The sequence below is a fragment of the Zingiber officinale genome, chromosome 11B, assembly GCF_018446385.1.
Source record: "Zingiber officinale cultivar Zhangliang chromosome 11B, Zo_v1.1, whole genome shotgun sequence".
Taxonomy (NCBI): Eukaryota; Viridiplantae; Streptophyta; class Magnoliopsida; order Zingiberales; family Zingiberaceae; genus Zingiber; species Zingiber officinale.
Window position 1 is genome coordinate 86,349,036 of NC_056007.1, and position 16,073 is coordinate 86,365,108.

General features: G+C 41.6%; 4 protein-coding genes across 4 annotated transcripts; 2 read left to right on the forward strand and 2 right to left on the reverse strand.

The window, feature by feature from the left end:
• The first annotated feature begins 170 nt into the window (after positions 1–170).
• Positions 171–2,187, forward strand: LOC122034722 (transcription factor HHO6-like). The gene is made up of 5 exons (XM_042594059.1): positions 171–489; positions 623–840; positions 938–1,334; positions 1,448–1,524; positions 1,637–2,187. Exons 1-5 carry the CDS (start codon positions 273–275, stop codon positions 1,877–1,879), a joined length of 1,152 nt encoding a protein of 383 aa, XP_042449993.1. The 5' UTR covers positions 171–272; the 3' UTR covers positions 1,880–2,187.
• Positions 2,188–5,904: 3,717 nt separating this feature from the next.
• On the forward strand, positions 5,905–7,174 carry LOC122034434 (zinc finger protein ZAT10-like). The gene has a single exon (XM_042593683.1). The coding sequence runs from the start codon at positions 6,240–6,242 to the stop codon at positions 6,963–6,965; it is 726 nt and encodes a 241-aa protein (XP_042449617.1). The 5' UTR covers positions 5,905–6,239; the 3' UTR covers positions 6,966–7,174.
• A 438-nt stretch (positions 7,175–7,612) lies between these two features.
• On the reverse strand, positions 7,613–14,062 carry LOC122033515 (uncharacterized protein DDB_G0271670-like). Its single transcript, XM_042592553.1, has 5 exons — positions 12,383–14,062; positions 10,579–10,698; positions 8,421–8,535; positions 8,251–8,340; positions 7,613–8,109 (listed from the first exon to the last, which is right to left on the reverse strand). Exon 1 carries the CDS (start codon positions 14,026–14,028, stop codon positions 12,418–12,420), a length of 1,611 nt encoding a protein of 536 aa, XP_042448487.1. The 5' UTR covers positions 14,029–14,062; the 3' UTR covers positions 7,613–8,109; positions 8,251–8,340; positions 8,421–8,535; positions 10,579–10,698; positions 12,383–12,417.
• Positions 7,943–12,082, reverse strand: LOC122034139 (QWRF motif-containing protein 9-like). Its single transcript, XM_042593262.1, has 6 exons — positions 12,077–12,082; positions 10,579–10,698; positions 8,421–8,504; positions 8,251–8,340; positions 8,044–8,109; positions 7,943–7,999 (listed from the first exon to the last, which is right to left on the reverse strand). The coding sequence occupies exons 1-6, from the start codon at positions 12,080–12,082 to the stop codon at positions 7,943–7,945; spliced, it is 423 nt and encodes a 140-aa protein (XP_042449196.1).
• Positions 14,063–16,073: the final 2,011 nt, after the last annotated feature.

Genomic DNA, 16,073 nt, shown 5'->3' on the forward strand with positions numbered 1-16,073 from the left:
AAGATTCCGGTCCGGTCCGGTCCAATTCTGTGAGTCGCCTCGCCGCGTGATGCGCTACGCGACGAGTCGTATTGGAATCTTTTTCCGGCTTTTTTTTTGCCCTCCGTCGGTTTGTTCTGAACCGGTTCGCCCCGTTCACTCCCTTATCCATTGTTGCGTATAAAAATAGGCATCTCCTCTTTCTTCTTCTCTGTGGCTTCCGGCCTCGTTTGCGCTAGGGAAAGAGAGATCGACGAGGAAAGTAGGAGGAAGAGGGCGGTTGTAAGGATAGGATGGGATCGACGGTGGCGCAGATCGTCCTGGATCTGAAGGACTTCGCCGGGAGAACAGTCGGCGGGTTCCTCAAGGAAGCGGCGGAGACGGCGCTTGGTCCCGTAGATGGCCGAGTGGCGAAGCTGAAGGAATACGTGAGGATGCTGGAGGAGGAGAAGAAAAAGATCGAGGCTTTCAAGCGCGAGCTCCCACTGTGCATGCTTCTCCTCACCGAAGGTACTTTTCCTTCCTTTTTCATTCCGTTCTCTTTCAAGGTTATTGATTTTTGCGGCGTTTTATTATTATTATTTTTTTGTTTTGTAAAGATGTGATTTTTATGATGTTTTATGCGAATTATTTTGGACTGCAGTAATTGAGGGTTTGAAGATGGAGATGGATCGAAGGGCGTGCGAGAGATTGGTGCGCCCGTTCGAGGAATTTATTCCGATTAGAAGTAGGTGCCAGGAAGAGAGGAAAGATGAGGAAGCGGATTGCAAGGATAAGATGAACTGGATGAGTTCTGCTCAGCTGTGGAGTGATAATTCCAGCGAAGAAAAGAATGATGATGACAACAAAAGTTCGACCGAGGTTTGGAGAAGAAATTTTCAGCTCTCTTATGATCGTTTTAATTTTTTTACCCCTCATTTCTCTTCTCTAAAACGAATCCTTTTTGTGTCGGCTACAGAAAAATGGAAGACCGGATCGACTGGGGGAGGAACAGCAGAGTTTGTTTTTGAACTCTACGAACCGAGGGGCAGCATTTTTGCCTTTTAAGGGCATAGCAGCTCCTATAATGAAGCCAAAAGGGAAGTTGAATCCAGTGCTTGTTTCTCCTGACCTCTCGCTAGTGCCAGCTGCGGCAAATAACTCGCCTTCCCCCTTTTATACTCCCGCCGAGGAACATTCAAGCGGCGGCTCAGGACGTAAGGCTGTTGGTAGATCTCCGGTGCCGGTTCCTGCTTCTGTGGGTGCACATCTAAGCCTGCAAGTTCAGCCATCGGCAAGGAAGATGCGACGATGCTGGTCACAAGAACTGCATCGCCAGTTTGTCAATGCTCTCCAACAGCTTGGTGGTCCTCAAGGTGAGATCAAATTCTGACCTTTGTAGTTTTCCTCCAAAAAAATATACCCGAATAATTTGTTCATGTTTGTATGCATACTGAATTTTCACTATCTGCAATTGGCTTTGATACAGTGGCGACTCCAAAGCAGATAAGAGACTTAATGAAGGTTGATGGCCTCACCAACGATGAAGTGAAAAGCCATCTGCAGGTGCTCACTAAATTCTACATCTGTTGCCTTGTGCCTTCCTGATTTATTTTTAACTTTGTTTGCTTATATTTAAACTGCACCGATAACACAATCTTCCTATCTGTGATTTCAGAAATATCGATTACACACACGAAAGATGCCTAAAGGTTCTACTGGTGACCAACCCGTTGCTGTTTTAGGAGGAAGTATGTGGATTTCCCAGGAGGAAGAAGAGTACACTTCTTCCCCTCGACAAAGTGTCTCCCAATCTGGCTCTCCTCAAGGGCCCCTTCAACTAGCTATTTCTAATCGAGCACTCTCTGGAGAAAGCTGTGAGGGAGAAGAGGATAAATCAGATAGTTATAACTGGAGATGATATCCAAGTGGTATAATGTCTAAAGAGGCTTTTAGCTTACTATGAAGAGACTTAACACATGTTGCTTTCAAACATTCGGAGAGATATCAGATGTTTTGCGGATTATATTGTTGTAGAATTATGTTGAGAGGAATAATTTATTTTGAGTGCTGGAGTTTTTGAGCTCCTTAAATGAGATTCAACATGAATATTTTTCTTTCTTCTCCTCCTTTTTATTCTAAGATAGAGGTGTGTTATGAGAATGTCCAGTATCTCATAAAAGTGTCAATTTTTCTGGAATAACAACGTTTTAATTGTGTTGTTGATCATGGCCTATTCCTCCTTATCTGATTCATTTGGGTATTCTTTCATTGCGGATATGAGACAGAAAATAGTTGGCTGGCTGGTATTCTCTAATGAAATTCTGATGCTGATATGAGACAGAAAATAGTTGTCTGCTGATGAACCTGTCTCTTTGCAAGGTACAAGCCATACATACACCGCTGATAAGAGTTTTTACACAAGACATCTGCCCAAAAAAATAATTAAAAATAAAAAAGACAGATCAGTCTGAAGTCAGGGCAAAAACTTACAGCAGAAATCGTCTTTCAGGTAATTAAGTAGAGCTTGTTGTCTTTAACCAAGTCATGGATTTGGCATGCCTGACAAAATGGACCCTCTCATGCATTCTGCTCTTCCAGTCTTCTTTATTGATTGCGTCTCCAGCTACATTAATCAAACCTCATTCCCCAAGCATTTGTATAAACGAGGCACAAAGTTACGGAATAAGGCACTTTACCTTTGATCATGAAGGAGCAGAAGTAGGTACTTACCAGAATGTAACAATATCAATTTGGTATGAATCCAAAAACTTTATGCTCTTTAGGTACTTATAGTCAAAATTATTTAACGATCAATATCTACTTGATCTTAAGCGCCGTCTTCAGCATGAGGGTTTGAAGGACTCAAATGGAACTTCATGTGGTTCTTGTTCATGTTGTCATCTGTTCAAAGGCATATTCTACCATGCAATTGTTTTTCTGTAAGGCTAATTACAAGTCGAAGGGCAGCCTTTTCTGCAACTTGGCCATCGATTCACAAGGGATGCTACATTACTACAAACACCTGTTGTACAGTTGAGCGAAGATATAAACGATTATCAGGATAAGAAAGAACACAGAAATGTTATACCATAATCATTTCTAACTGTAAATACAGTGAAATATGGTTTCGTTGCAGATGAAATTCTAGCAGGCCAGTGCATTTAAAGCCTGGGAGAACCGGACGTTGCGCCCATGCAACTAGCTGCCAATCATTCAGTCCATTGGAGGAGAAATTTTTTTTTGTATTTTCAGGGAGACGTTTGGTTTTTCCTTAGGAATAGGAATCGAAATCGGAATCATTGTATTGTGAAATAGGAATGAGTATGAGCATGGATATCACTCTTAAAAATAATATTTGGTTAGTTGTATATTTTCTATCGAAATAAATCAAAATTTTTTTTTTTACTTTTAAAGGAAAAATAAGAGAAAAAATTAGATGTGAGAGAAAGATGAATGTGAGAGAAAATATGAAGAGAGAGAAAGTGTGATAAGAAAAAATGAAGAGAGAGAAAGTGTGATGAGAGAAAATGAAAAGAGAAAAAATGTGATGAGAGAAAATGAGAAAAGATAGTGTGATAAGAGAGAGCATGACGAGGGAAGATGAGAGAGAAAATATGATGTGAAAGAAAGTATGATGAGAGAGGATGAAGAGAGAGAAAATGTAATGAGAAAAAAAGAGGAGAGAGATTGAGGAGAGAGAAAGTATGGTGGGAGAAAAAATATGATGAAAAAGAAAGTGGGATGAGAAAAAAGAGAACAGTGAGTGTGATGAGAGAGATTGAGGAGAAAGAAAATACGATGAAAGAGAAAGTGTGTTGAGGAAAAAAAGGAGGGAGTGTGACAAGAGAGATTGAGGAGAGAGAAAATGTGATGAGAGCGAAAGTGTGATGAGAAAAAAAGAAGGAAGAGAGTGCGATGAAAGAGGGTGAGGAGAAAGAAAGTATGATGAGAGAGAAAGTGTAATGAGAAAAAAAAAAAGAGAAAAGAGAATGTGATTGGAGAAATTAAGGAGAGAGAAAGTGTGTGATAAAATGATGAGAGAGAAAATATGATAAAAGAGAACAAGGAGAGAGAAGTGATATGAAAGAAAAAATAAATAAATATATTTTGATATTTGATATTAAGAGAGAAAATTTTAATTTTATGTCAAGGGTATTTTTGGAATAAAGAAATATTTTGATTGATAAAAATAGGATAACGACTCATTGAATGGAAGGTACATCGGAATGAGTTATTACCCAATTTCAAGAATTCATTCTTTTATTTGTATTCCTATTCTTATAATCCAAATATTAACAATGACGATCAATAATTCTCATTCTCATTCTCATTCTCTACTTCAATTTTGCTTCCTCAAACTAAAACAACTGCATCTGTTTAATTATGATGCTTAAGTGGGCTTTACTTTGGTGATATTGTAAGCCCAAAGACAAAGAACAGAGGGGCTTCCATTCCATGAAACAAACCCACAAAACAAAATGCTTTTGTTTGATTTTCCAGCCAAATGGAGCAAGAAAAGAAGAAGAGGAAGTCAGATGCCTCTCTGGAAAGGTGGCTTCAGGAATCGGTCACCTAATTATATACATGTGGAAATGGCTTCCCCTGCCCAGACGTTTCCATCTACGCCACAGCTTTCAGATTCCCTGTATCTGTATCTTTCCATTCGGTAGGCACTTTTTTGGCCGGTGCTGAATTCGTCCACACGTTATTCCATCCACCGCTCCAGCAGTGCCTTCGTTCGTGGAAACGCTCGCAAGTTGTTGCAGAGGACTCGTTCCCATGAACCTGTGGATATATTTCATCGACCCAACAACTTCACTGTGTCATAACTTCCAAGCTCTTCTTCAGGAGTAACAAAGGTAGCTTTCGTTCCCATGAACTTTTGGCTTTATGGATTGGACTGGCACCTGCAAAATTGCACCAAATCTAGTGATTTGAATATAGGCGAGGATGAGGAGAATGCTTCGTTTTTCTAGTCAGTAGCTTCCGCTCTGATTCTTCCAACTCACCCGAAGCTACAGAGATGGAACCTGCACAAAACGTGTTTCTTTTAATTCGATGAATCTTCTCAAATCTGACCGGGGGATCGAACTGGCGAAGGTTGACCACGAATATTGAAGAGAAAAAAAAAAGCCTTGTCCACTGTAATAATCAATGACTTAGACGTAGCAAAGGTAAAGTCCTAGTCAATTAAGATCCAGTAATTAAGTCTTCTTGAGTACATGATACATGTGATATACGAAGTTTAAAAAACCTTAAATTATCTGATTGAAATAAAGAAAAACAGTAGGTAGACTGAATGAAAGGACATGTATTTTAATGCAAAAATTATAAACTAACGCAAGGCAGCATCCACTCCACTCCTCTGAAGCTAAGTCATGACTCCGTAAGGTAAGAGAAGTATGTAAACAAAGACACTAAGATTCACGCAAGACTTGTATAAACTCTCGAGTGAAAGGGCTCTTAACTAGTTTTATCTTCTTGTTTTTTAACACCTTAATCTCCATGCAGAATACAAATGAGAATCAATGGGATAACTTTAATTTCCGTAACAAATACAATTGAGATTCAATGAATTTCCTTCTACTAGGACAATATCATTCTTCTATAACTTACATGGTAAAAAAACAGATTAGTATTTGTAGAGAAAAAAGCAGAAGAGGTTTGCCATTTAATGCTAATTCACAATTGAATCAAAAGATAATTATATATACAAAAAATTTATATTTAAATATTTTAGATATGAGACTAAACTTATTTCTACTAAATTAAAAAAAAAAAAACAGTAGACCAAAATCAAGAACTAATTTTCTATTCCGGGTTCAGCCCAAACCGCACACGCAAAGGCCGACCACGCGCTTAGCTGTGTTTACTGTTCTTGGCCGCACCCAGCGAGATTTCACTCCCTACTTAGCTTTCGGTTGACTCTTCCTCCTTCTCCACTTCAATTTCTTAGTTCCCACAACCAACCGCCACTGACTCCGCTTCCCTTTCGCGGCGACTCTTGGCTTGAGCCGCGCTCGCGCCAAGTCCCCACTGTGATGGGGCGTTGTTAGAGGATTCCTGGCCCGCGCTTGGTTTTGGAATTTGGCTCGGCGTCGGCTCGGTTGGACTCGTCCAGTCTCCTCTGCTTTTTAGCGTTCTTCTCTCTCTATATATAAAGCACATTCTTCACTCCTCGACTCGCCTACAACCACTGCAACCACCGATTGCCGATTGCCGATTGCCGATTTGCCTGCACCTTGTTTTGGATCTAAGTCGTTTTTGTGATAATTCAGATGGCTGTGGTCGACGCCGGCGCTGCGTTGCTTCGGCCACGCGGGGGCGTGGAGATGAGCGACGACGAGCCGCCGCCCGTCGAGGGGTGGGCCAAGCGGAAACGCTCCAAGCGCCACAACCGCTTCTTCGATCACCAGCCCACCGAGGAAGAGTACTTGGCCATGTGCCTCATGATGCTCGCCCGCGGCGGCGGAGCATCCTCGCCTTTTGCCCCCTCGGGGTCTCCGCCGCCGCCGCCGCCGGCGGCCGTGAAGGCGGAATTCAAGTGCTCCGTCTGCGGAAAGGCCTTCGGGTCGTACCAGGCGCTGGGGGGACACAAGGCCAGCCATCGGAAGCTCAACGCGGGGGAGGAGGCGCTAGCCTCCTCCGCTGCATCCCCGGCGATGTCGGCCTCCGGGTCCTCCGCGGCGGCGGCCGCCGCCGCCGCCGCCAACAGCGGCGGTGGGAAAGCGCACCAGTGCTCGGTCTGCGGGAAGTCATTCCCGACGGGGCAGGCCCTTGGGGGGCACAAGAGGTGCCACTACGACGGCAACCTCGGCGGCGGAGCCTCCGCCGCGTCGGAGGTCGCAAGCTCGAGCCACAGGGCGTTCGATTTGAACGCCCCGCCGGCGCCAGAGTTCGGGCCGGACGTCGCTGGGAGGCGCGTGGCTGCCGCGGCGGCAGAGGAGGAAGAAGTGCAGAGCCCGATGGCGTTGAAGAAGCCGAGACTCATGATTCCGGCGTAGAACACAGACCCGATCCCATTTTCCGAAGTCAACTCCCCGACGCTTTAAATTAATATTAATTTAAGCCAGATGATCATGATGTTGTTATGCTTGCTTTGCTTGTGTACAGAGAATTTTCATTCTTTGAGAGACTCCATTTGGAATCAATTTCTATTCTTTTACGTTCAAGTTGAGAATTTGAAAATTGAAATACTTTTCACTACCTTTCACTTTTTTTCTCTCCTTGTAGTCGAGTCAATCACAATTAGGATCCTTCTATGCGTGGATCTTTTATCTTCTACTCCTCCAAAGCAAGTCATTTAGATTTGTGTGACTTATCCATAGGAAGTTTGGTCAAGTCGCTGGATGTAAATGCCCAGAAAAATGCATGAAAAAGGCAGTAGAAGTCACACTCCTGTGTCTCATTGGAGCTTCTTCACACTTGGCGTAGTTTACTTTGACTTGGACCTCAAACCTAAGGAAGCTTCTTAAGAACTAGTTGAGAGCCACATGGAAAGTTGACCCAACCAAGTATTTTTATTGCAGCTTCCCTAGCTTGTTTTACAAGTTCAAGGAGACCCTGGGTTTCTAGATTTCACAGATACACAGGACTTGTATATGCTATCATTTGCTTGCTGGTTTCAAGGAGGGGTTTGTTTAGCGAGTGGTTGAGAGATCACATGCCAATTTTTTACTGCATATCAACAACCACAATTACAGGAATCTTAGTTCATATATGCATCAGCTTAAACAGAGAAGGACCACAGTGGGATTAGAAAATTTGAAACGAAACAAAATCTATTGTTAAATCAAAACACATTCATGGTAGGTCGAGCACTCGATCAAACTCACCAAACTTCCGCATCTGTCAGCTTCTATAGAGTTTTTCAGTTTGGAATTGAAGGCAGAGATTGTGTTAGTAGTTAGACGCACTCAATTTTTCTGTCTATAGTTGAATCAGGCTTGGTCTGCTGAGCTGTGCTATGTGACCTAGCAAGCTACATTGTTTCACCTGATTCGAAATAATTCTCAGTATGAACGAGCGAGCAGGATGCCTATCAACAACCATTGACAGGTTTTATATACTCATATGCATTACTGTGACTGCAGGTTCTTTCACAGCAAGTTCAGATAGTTCAGAGACCATGGAACTTCTTCCTTCTACCTGCATAAAATGAAATTGATAGAATGTCAGGTGAAGGAACAAAGAAATTTTGGTTTACTTTCTGAAGGACTATCGAGAAAAGCTAAATTTGTAGGTTCTCAGGGAGTCTGCAAAGTATGGAGAAATAACAATGCATCAAACCTTAGGCAACACACAACAGATTGAAGCTCCCATTGCTTGCATCACATCAACTGCTGAACCGAAGGCGTTTCCCACTTCATGAAAATCTGCCTGTTAAACAGAAGAACTACTAAATTAAATGTACACTTTGCAAAGCGGATGCCAATTCTTATAGGCCTGGAGGTGTGAACCTTTGCTCCATTAACAACTGGAAGGCAGATGGTACTGGTCTTTAATGCTTCAATAGAACCAGACAACATTTGCATGTTCTTGATCTACAAGTGACCATTTTACTAGATAGATCATCTACATAACAGAATAGATTAAGAGTTAGATGGACTACTGAGGCTTTAAATCACAACTCATAATATTGTTTCATAGGATTTGCACAAAATTTAAGGCAATATTTCTTTCCAAACAGAAAATGACCCAATTCAATAAATATAAATAGTGAATTGGTCTTAGGCAGAGACAGTTGAAAGACATCTAAAAGTGTTTATCATAGTCTTGAAATTGGAGCAATCTCACCAATAGCAGGCTGGTTATCAGAATCCGCTTGAATGGGCTTGATTAACGATCTTCAATATGCTATGTTGATGTTGGCATAATGATGAATTAAATAATAAGTTAGCCACCAAGATATAATCAAACATTATGATTCATATCCACTTTACATAGAAGAAAGAATTTTTTTTGTCACTCCTGGGGCAATGGTGAAATGGTTTGACCTTCCAATGGATAACCAAGGGATCTAAGGTTTGAGTCCAGCGCACTACAGAGGATTTTTCCTCCAATGAGATGTGTTAGTTATCGGGTTTATTTAAAACTGGATCCAACAAAATTAGAGTATTAATTTGGTGGACCCCAGCAGGAACTAATCTTAACTTAAAGAGGGTAGATGAAACAATATTTCACTAAGGCATGAACCTAGACAAGGCAAAAGCTACTGAATCAAAGATATAGTCTTCATCTCCATATCATTGTTCATTCAGGAGAGTTTGCTGATATACTAATACGCCAACTAATCGTGGACAGAGGCTAAGGTTATTCCATTGGCTTGGCCTTGAAGGAATGACCCGACCATGTCCAATGCCTTTAGAGGGCTTAGATGGGTTAGTGCAATGATTCTCCCAAATGGCTAGGCTTGATTAGGTTGTTTTGATGTGTTTTGTAAAGTCTTTAAGTTAGATTTACTTATGGCATTGATATATGCATCAATTGATCAAGAACTTGACAAAGTGCACATGGAGTTCTTAGATCCGATCACAACTTTGAATATGAAATTCAAAGGGATCAAATAGTCAAATATGGAATTCAAAGGGATCAAATAGGAAATGATACTCTGTCCTAATGTATATCGATACAAATGGTCCAATGGGAGAAAGAATTTCCAAGAGACACGACAAGATGGAGTAGTTATGGTTGACATGGTCAAGTTGGATGGATTGTGTTTGATGGCTTGGAGGTCCATAACAAGGTGAACTTGAAGGTGATTAACAAAGGATGACTTGGAGCATTCAATAGATTGGAATTTCTGATGAGGTGAACTCTAGAACAAGGAGCATAAAGTGTTTGTTTGTTTGATAGTTTGGCAGCCTGTAATGAGGTGACCACATAGGTGATTGAAGAAGGATGACATTGAGTGTTTGAGTGACTGGAGATGTGAGGCATACTGTAGGGAAACTCAACAAGAGATGGATTTTGTAGATGAACCGTGAAAGACAACTAGTTGGAGCAAGATTAGAGGGCTTACTGCATTTAAAAGGACTGAAAGCCTGAAGGTAAGTGAAGTCAAGGACAACATAAAGTATTGACAAGGTTGAAGACCTAAAAGTTATATGAGAGTGAGAGATAACAAGTGATTGCAATATTAAGGTTTGCACTTTGGGGCAACATCATGGGGGTCTATCTAGTTATTTGTATGAAACCTTCAACAAATGGACAAGAAGTTACGGATTGTAGTCTGCTGTTCAACTCGATTTCAAGCTTTGCATGGCCTACAAGTGTGTAAACCGAGTGAAGTTAGAATCTCTAAGAAGATAAGTCAACTAGAGAGTTCAGTTGACTCCCGAGTTAACACCTGTTTGGAGAACATAATATTTCTCTTTGAGCTCCAATTGATTGAACTGGGAACTTGCAGTCAACTGGAAGGGAACTTTCAGCTTAGTGTAAATAAATTCTATTGCCTTTCCTCATGTATCTTCTTTCTTCCATTTTGTTCAAGGAGATAATCTATGTGGAATATGTTATGACCTAACTAACAATGAAACTTATATGAAAATGGAACATACAACCAACAAACAAAATTGCCAGTATTCAATATGTAACTGTACAAAGGAAACTACTTACTTGACCCTTGAGAATGGAACTGAATTTCAGATATTGTTTTTTAGTCTGTAGTTGTAATTTATTAACTGCTAAAGACTTGTGCATTTTTGCGATAGTTATCCATGCACCATAAAGGCGTTTCTGAAAGAAAGGCCAAAATACAAATATCTTAAGAGAAAAGACAGATTATATGGATCATAAACATGCAGCAACAACAACAAACAAAAAAAAAAAAAAATCAAATTATGCCAGCAAATAAACTCAATGTTAGATTGACATGTTTAAGCTAAAAGAATCAGAATTCCAAAAATACAACTACAAAAGATTTCCACTGTTATGATTTAATAAAACAAATTTGATTTGGCATTAATTTCTGCAGGCAAGAAGTCCTAGCAAGGTCGTTTGCTAATGAAGAGATTAGATATGTTAAGAAATAAAAACAAATAAGCATATATGAAAATTGATCATAATTGACTAATGCTTATAGACACCTTAAATTATGCCAAACAGAAATTGAGAGTTCTGTGATGCCTTCGATTATAGCAACATAATAATCTAAAACACTGAAAGGCTGGTGCTTTTACAATTTTCTATATACACTCTAACTTGTTTAATACTCAAGAACCATTGCATGGTTACCGTACTGGTTAACTGAGACTCTTTCTTTTGTTTTGCATAACTAAAATGGACATTATACACATTTCCTTATGCAAAACCAATCATATAACATTCATTTGTTGGAAAAATATATACTTATTGTTCTTTAGTAAAGTTGTAATTCTTTGCAAAACCAAGAACTCTTTGCTGATTCTGAATTAGAAGCCTAAAAGCAGGAAGATAGTAGAAAGCACATGAATGAATGAAGCAAATCAGTCAGGATTCAGGGCAAACCCACACTTGTAGGGAAATAAATTCTAAGTGGCTACTATTCTGTTCATATTCCAAAAAGTAAGTTGTGTTTCCTGGATCAACGCTGAATATTACTAGAATGTGAAGCTTAGCTCAAAAGAAGATCTAGAACTGGAAGTAAAGTACTGGAGGAGTGCTGGGTATCAGATAGTACACTAAGCAGAAATTGTTGATGAAAAGTACCAACTAGTGTAATCATGGTTACTATTTGCTAAGTTAATTAGCTTATAACCTCTTTAGAATTACTTTTTCACAAGCAAAGATATCTGGGAATTAACTCTAACTGATAAAATGGTTTAGAGATATCTGGGCATGCAAAAATTTCAATGTTTCGCACTTTGGTTGTGAGGGAAAGACCAATTCTACCCATGCTATAAGCAACATTTTCTTTCTTCTAGTAAACAACAGTGCTAGCCAAAAAATGGCAAAACAGGCCTCTACTTGGAGAAGAGGAAGTAAAAGGGAAATAAAAAAGTTTGACAAAACAGGAATCAAATTGTATTTTCTTATTACTAAATTCAAATTTTCTTATTTACGTGGAGAGAATCAGAAAGAAAGATATAATATCAACTTCTTATTCGTGTTTAACAGATGCACAAACTTTATCTACCTCCATTTTGCCTAATTCAGGGAGAAATAAAATACAGGAAATAGATGGAAATAAATACCACAATCCTATCTATTTCCTTGCAAGTAAACAAAAGCAATTAATGTTTTTGTTTCTTTTACTCTCTTTCCATTCCTACTTCAGTCAAAGTAAACCCAACATAAAGATTAGAGATAAAATAAAAACAATGAGGGGAAAATCAGTTAAAGATGCAAAATGCAGCAAATACTCCGATAAAAGATCATATCAAACTAGACAAACTACTTGATAATTCAACATGAGATCCAAATTCCAAACTGGAAAGAGTACCTCAGCGGTCAATTTTTGCATAAGAAAGGTATCCTTCACTTGTGCATTAACCGCAAGTGTCGGTTATTGAGTAGCCTCAACCGGTGTGCATCCTCCAACTGCCTTTCCACATACTTCCCTCTCTTGATGTCAGCACCCATGCCAAACATTGATGCAGCATTGCAAGAAAATGGAACTGCCAGCTTACTCAGATAAGAGGGACCAAAAGAGCAAGGTCGTGGAGAAGAAGAAATCAAAGGAGATGGCAGCAAACCATTTATCGAAGAAACAGGAGGCTTCGAAGAGGTTTTGCACTTCCCTCCAGGTGATGGCTTCAATTTACCTTCCTCTAATAAAAATCTTGCAGGAACATCTCTCCCACAGGTTGTCGCTGCTATCCTTGGTGATCGAGCATTGAGCTCAAACGGCTCAGAATTGCCACCAGAAGACAAGATATCGGTGTGAAATGGCAGAGAAAAATCACCGCCGTCAAAGGAGGCCCTCCTTGCACCCTCATCGAGCACCATGGACTGCCTCAGTGATCTAATAGTTGCCAATACCGAGTCATTATCAGGGACAGAGCAATTCAAGCTCCTTGTCAACGAAATGTACTGTTGAGTCCTTGCAGCGTCCCAACGATGGTGATTTTCTGAAGGTCCGAAGCTTTCTGACTTAAAAGAGGGAGCGATAGACGTTCGTCGTTCTGGTGTGGGCTTCCTGATGGGAGAAGGGGAGACGAGTCTAGCCTTGCTGGTCGGGTAGGGGAAGGACTCGCCTTGGAAGGAAACAGATAGACTCCGAGTGGTAGTACGGAGGGCTCTTGCAGCGGCGGTGGAGAGCTCAGCAGATTCTCGAGCGATACATCTCGTGGAGGTCTCAGTGGGTCGATTCCGGTCCACGGATTTGGATCTGTTAGACAAGGAAGTCGGGGGCATTGCCATCGGGGAGGAGGGCCGGGAAGCAGGGACATTCGAACAAAAACTCCGTCGAGAAGAAGTAGCCGTAGAAGTAGAAGAAGACGAAGAGGACGCGATCGACGCGGAACAAGAGGAAGAAGTAAAAGAGGCGCCTTTCGATGAGGAAGTCGTGGAAGCCGATGACAACGAGCCACCTTTAAAATCGGAAGCGGAAAAAGAGGACGGGGAGGAGGTTACCAGATAGCGGGAGTTGATATCCTTGCCGCGGGGAATCTTGGGGGCGGCAGCATTGCCCTTCTCGCAGGAAGATAGCGGCGGCCTGGATGAGATTGAGGGATCCCTGCTGCGAGGGGAAGGGGAAGGGTTCGGGGTCTTTTTCTGCAGTCGAAGGCGAGATGCGCGCAAATTCCCTGCAGTTCCCTCGTCGGAGACTACCGGAACGGTAGTAACCATTCTACGAAATCCCATTCTACTCTTCGACGAACCCGTCCTCCTCCACTGGTAGGTTCCTCCAGGAGCAGTAATCAAACTTCCTATCTCGAGATTTTTCCCTCCTTGCGGTCGCTGCGAGAAGTAAGGAAGAAAGAATGTGCGGAATCGCAGTGGAAAAAGAGGCGAAAAACGAAGAGTGAATGCGAAGAATTGGAAAGGAATGGAATCGAAAAGAAAAGAAAGAAAGAGAAGAAAAGCAGGAGGTAACGGAAGCGGGTTGTCAGCGGTGAAAGCCGGCGAGGCGAGGCGCTCGGTCATGGGAGTGATATAAGCTGATGGCGGAGGTGAAGAAAAGCAGTTCAAATCTCATGTCCCGAAAACCTCTCAGTCCCTCTGTCCCACACAGGTAACTACAAGATTAAACAGTGTTTTTTTTTTTTTTTTTTTTTTTGAGAAACTTGTTGTTGAAAACCTCTTTTGTGAGATGAAATTTCACGACGAAGACCCTTTCTGTTCCCTAACCCTTTCTCCTTCCCATGGTCGACTGTCTGAAGGCCCTCCGATGTGAAATCCTGTCGATCTTCCAACTGTCGACGGAAGCAGGCAACACCATTGAGGCGACTCCCTTCTCCTTTCCATCTTCGACGGGAGCAGGCAGCACCCCACCTTCGACGGGAGAAGGCAGCACCATCGACATCCCCCTTCCTAAGTCGACGACCTATCCTCTCGAAGGCATCCAGGACCTCCAGCTTCGTCTCCGCCTTTCCTCGACGAAGATCTTGCAAATCACGTCCCCACTCTGTGCAATCTCCGGGTGAATTCTTCACATTGCTTCTAGTGGAATCTCTGGATCATTGGTCTTTCAGGTGCGATGGTTCACAAATTCAAACTTTTTTCAAGTTCTTTACCCGATTTTTGGCACGTTAATGGTTGAGATCATTTTGTATTTTATTTTGTTTTTGTTTCTATTTATGAATCATATTACACTAGAATAATTTGTGCTGTGTAGTCTTTCAGGCATGTGCTGTGTTCTTGAATCTTGAATCAGTTTGTTTCTGTATTTGTTTCTTGTGTCAATTTGCAGTTTCTCTTTCTATTTATGTTTCTTGTGTCAATTTGCTCTTGTGCCAATGTCTTGGTAAAAATTATGATCTATGTAATCATTATCTATAACTATTTTGTCATCACATTGTAGAATCGCATTGTGATATGTGTAAAAAATATATAACAGAGAGGTCCTTCGTCGCAAAATTTCGTCTCGCAGAAGAGGTTTTCGGTGACAAGTTTCTTTTCATTTGCGGCGTCATGTGTGTCTCACGAGAAACACTGTTTAATCTTGTCGTTATCTATGTAGGACAGAGGGACAAAGAGGTTTTCAGGATAGAATTCTGTCCCGAAAACCTCTTTGTCCCTCTATCCCACACAGGTAACGACAAGATTAAGTAGTGTTTCTCGTGAGAAACACTTGGCGCCACAGACGAAAAAGAAACTTGTCGCCGAAAACCTCTTCTGCGAGACAAAATTTCGTGACGAAGGCCCTCTCTATGCCCTCTTTGTGTTCTTGAATCTTGAATCACTTTCTTTTTCTGTTTCTTGTGTCAATTTGCACTTGCACCAATTTCTTAGTAAAAAAAATGATTTGTGTAACCATTATCTATAACTATTTTGTCATCATATTGTAGAATCACATTGTGATATGTGTAAAAAATATATAACCGAGAGGGCCTTCGTCGCGAAATTTCGACTCGCTGAAGAGGTTTTCGGTGACAAGTTTCTTTTTCGTCTACAGTGCCACATATTTCTCACGAGAAACACTGTTTAATTTTGTCGTTACTTGTGTGGGACAGAGGGACAGAGAGGTTTTCGGGACAGAAGATTCTGTCCCGAAAACCTCTCTGTCCCACCAGTTTAAATCTTCTGTTCTGAAAACCTCTCTATCCCTCTGTGCCACACAGGTAACGACAAGATTAAACAGTGTTTCTCGTGAGAAACACGTGACATCGCAGATGAAAAAGAAACTTGTCGTCGAAAACCTCTTTTGCGAGATGAAATTTCGCAACGAACGCCCTCTTTGTGCCCTAACCGTTTCTCCTTCCCACGGTCGACGATTCGACGACCCTCCAGTGCGAAATCCGGTCGTCGTCCAACTGTTGACGGGAGCAGGAAACACCATCGAGGCGACTCCCTTCTCCTTCCCACCTTCGACGCTTCTCCTTCCCACCTTCTACGGGAGCAGGCAGCACCCCACCTTCGACGGGAGAAGGCATCACCATCGACGCCCCCTTTCGAAGTCGACAACCTCCCCTCCCGAAGGCATCCACGACCTCCAGCTTCGTCTCTGCCTTTCTTTGACAAAGATCCTA

What these genes read in the sequence shown, in the direction of transcription:
- LOC122034722 (XM_042594059.1), top strand. Translation starts at nt 273, where the DNA reads ATGGGATCGACGGTGGCGCAGATCGTCCTGGATCTGAAGGACTTCGCC. An exon ending in CATGCTTCTCCTCACCGAAG is followed by an intron (nt 490 to 622) that starts GTACTTTTCCTT and finishes TTTGGACTGCAG; the next exon opens with TAATTGAGGGTTTGAAGATG. An exon ending in AAGTGAAAAGCCATCTGCAG is followed by an intron (nt 1,525 to 1,636) that starts GTGCTCACTAAA and finishes CTGTGATTTCAG; the next exon opens with AAATATCGATTACACACACG.
- LOC122034434 (XM_042593683.1), top strand. Translation starts at nt 6,240, where the DNA reads ATGGCTGTGGTCGACGCCGGCGCTGCGTTGCTTCGGCCACGCGGGGGC.
- LOC122034139 (XM_042593262.1), bottom strand. An exon ending in CAGTTGTTAATGGAGCAAAG is followed by an intron (nt 8,341 to 8,420) that starts GTTCACACCTCC and finishes TCTGTTTAACAG; the next exon opens with GCAGATTTTCATGAAGTGGG. An exon ending in TGAAAGAACCTGCAGTCACA is followed by an intron (nt 8,000 to 8,043) that starts GTAATGCATATG and finishes GGTTGTTGATAG; the next exon opens with GCATCCTGCTCGCTCGTTCA.
- LOC122033515 (XM_042592553.1), bottom strand. Translation starts at nt 14,028, where the DNA reads ATGACCGAGCGCCTCGCCTCGCCGGCTTTCACCGCTGACAACCCGCTT.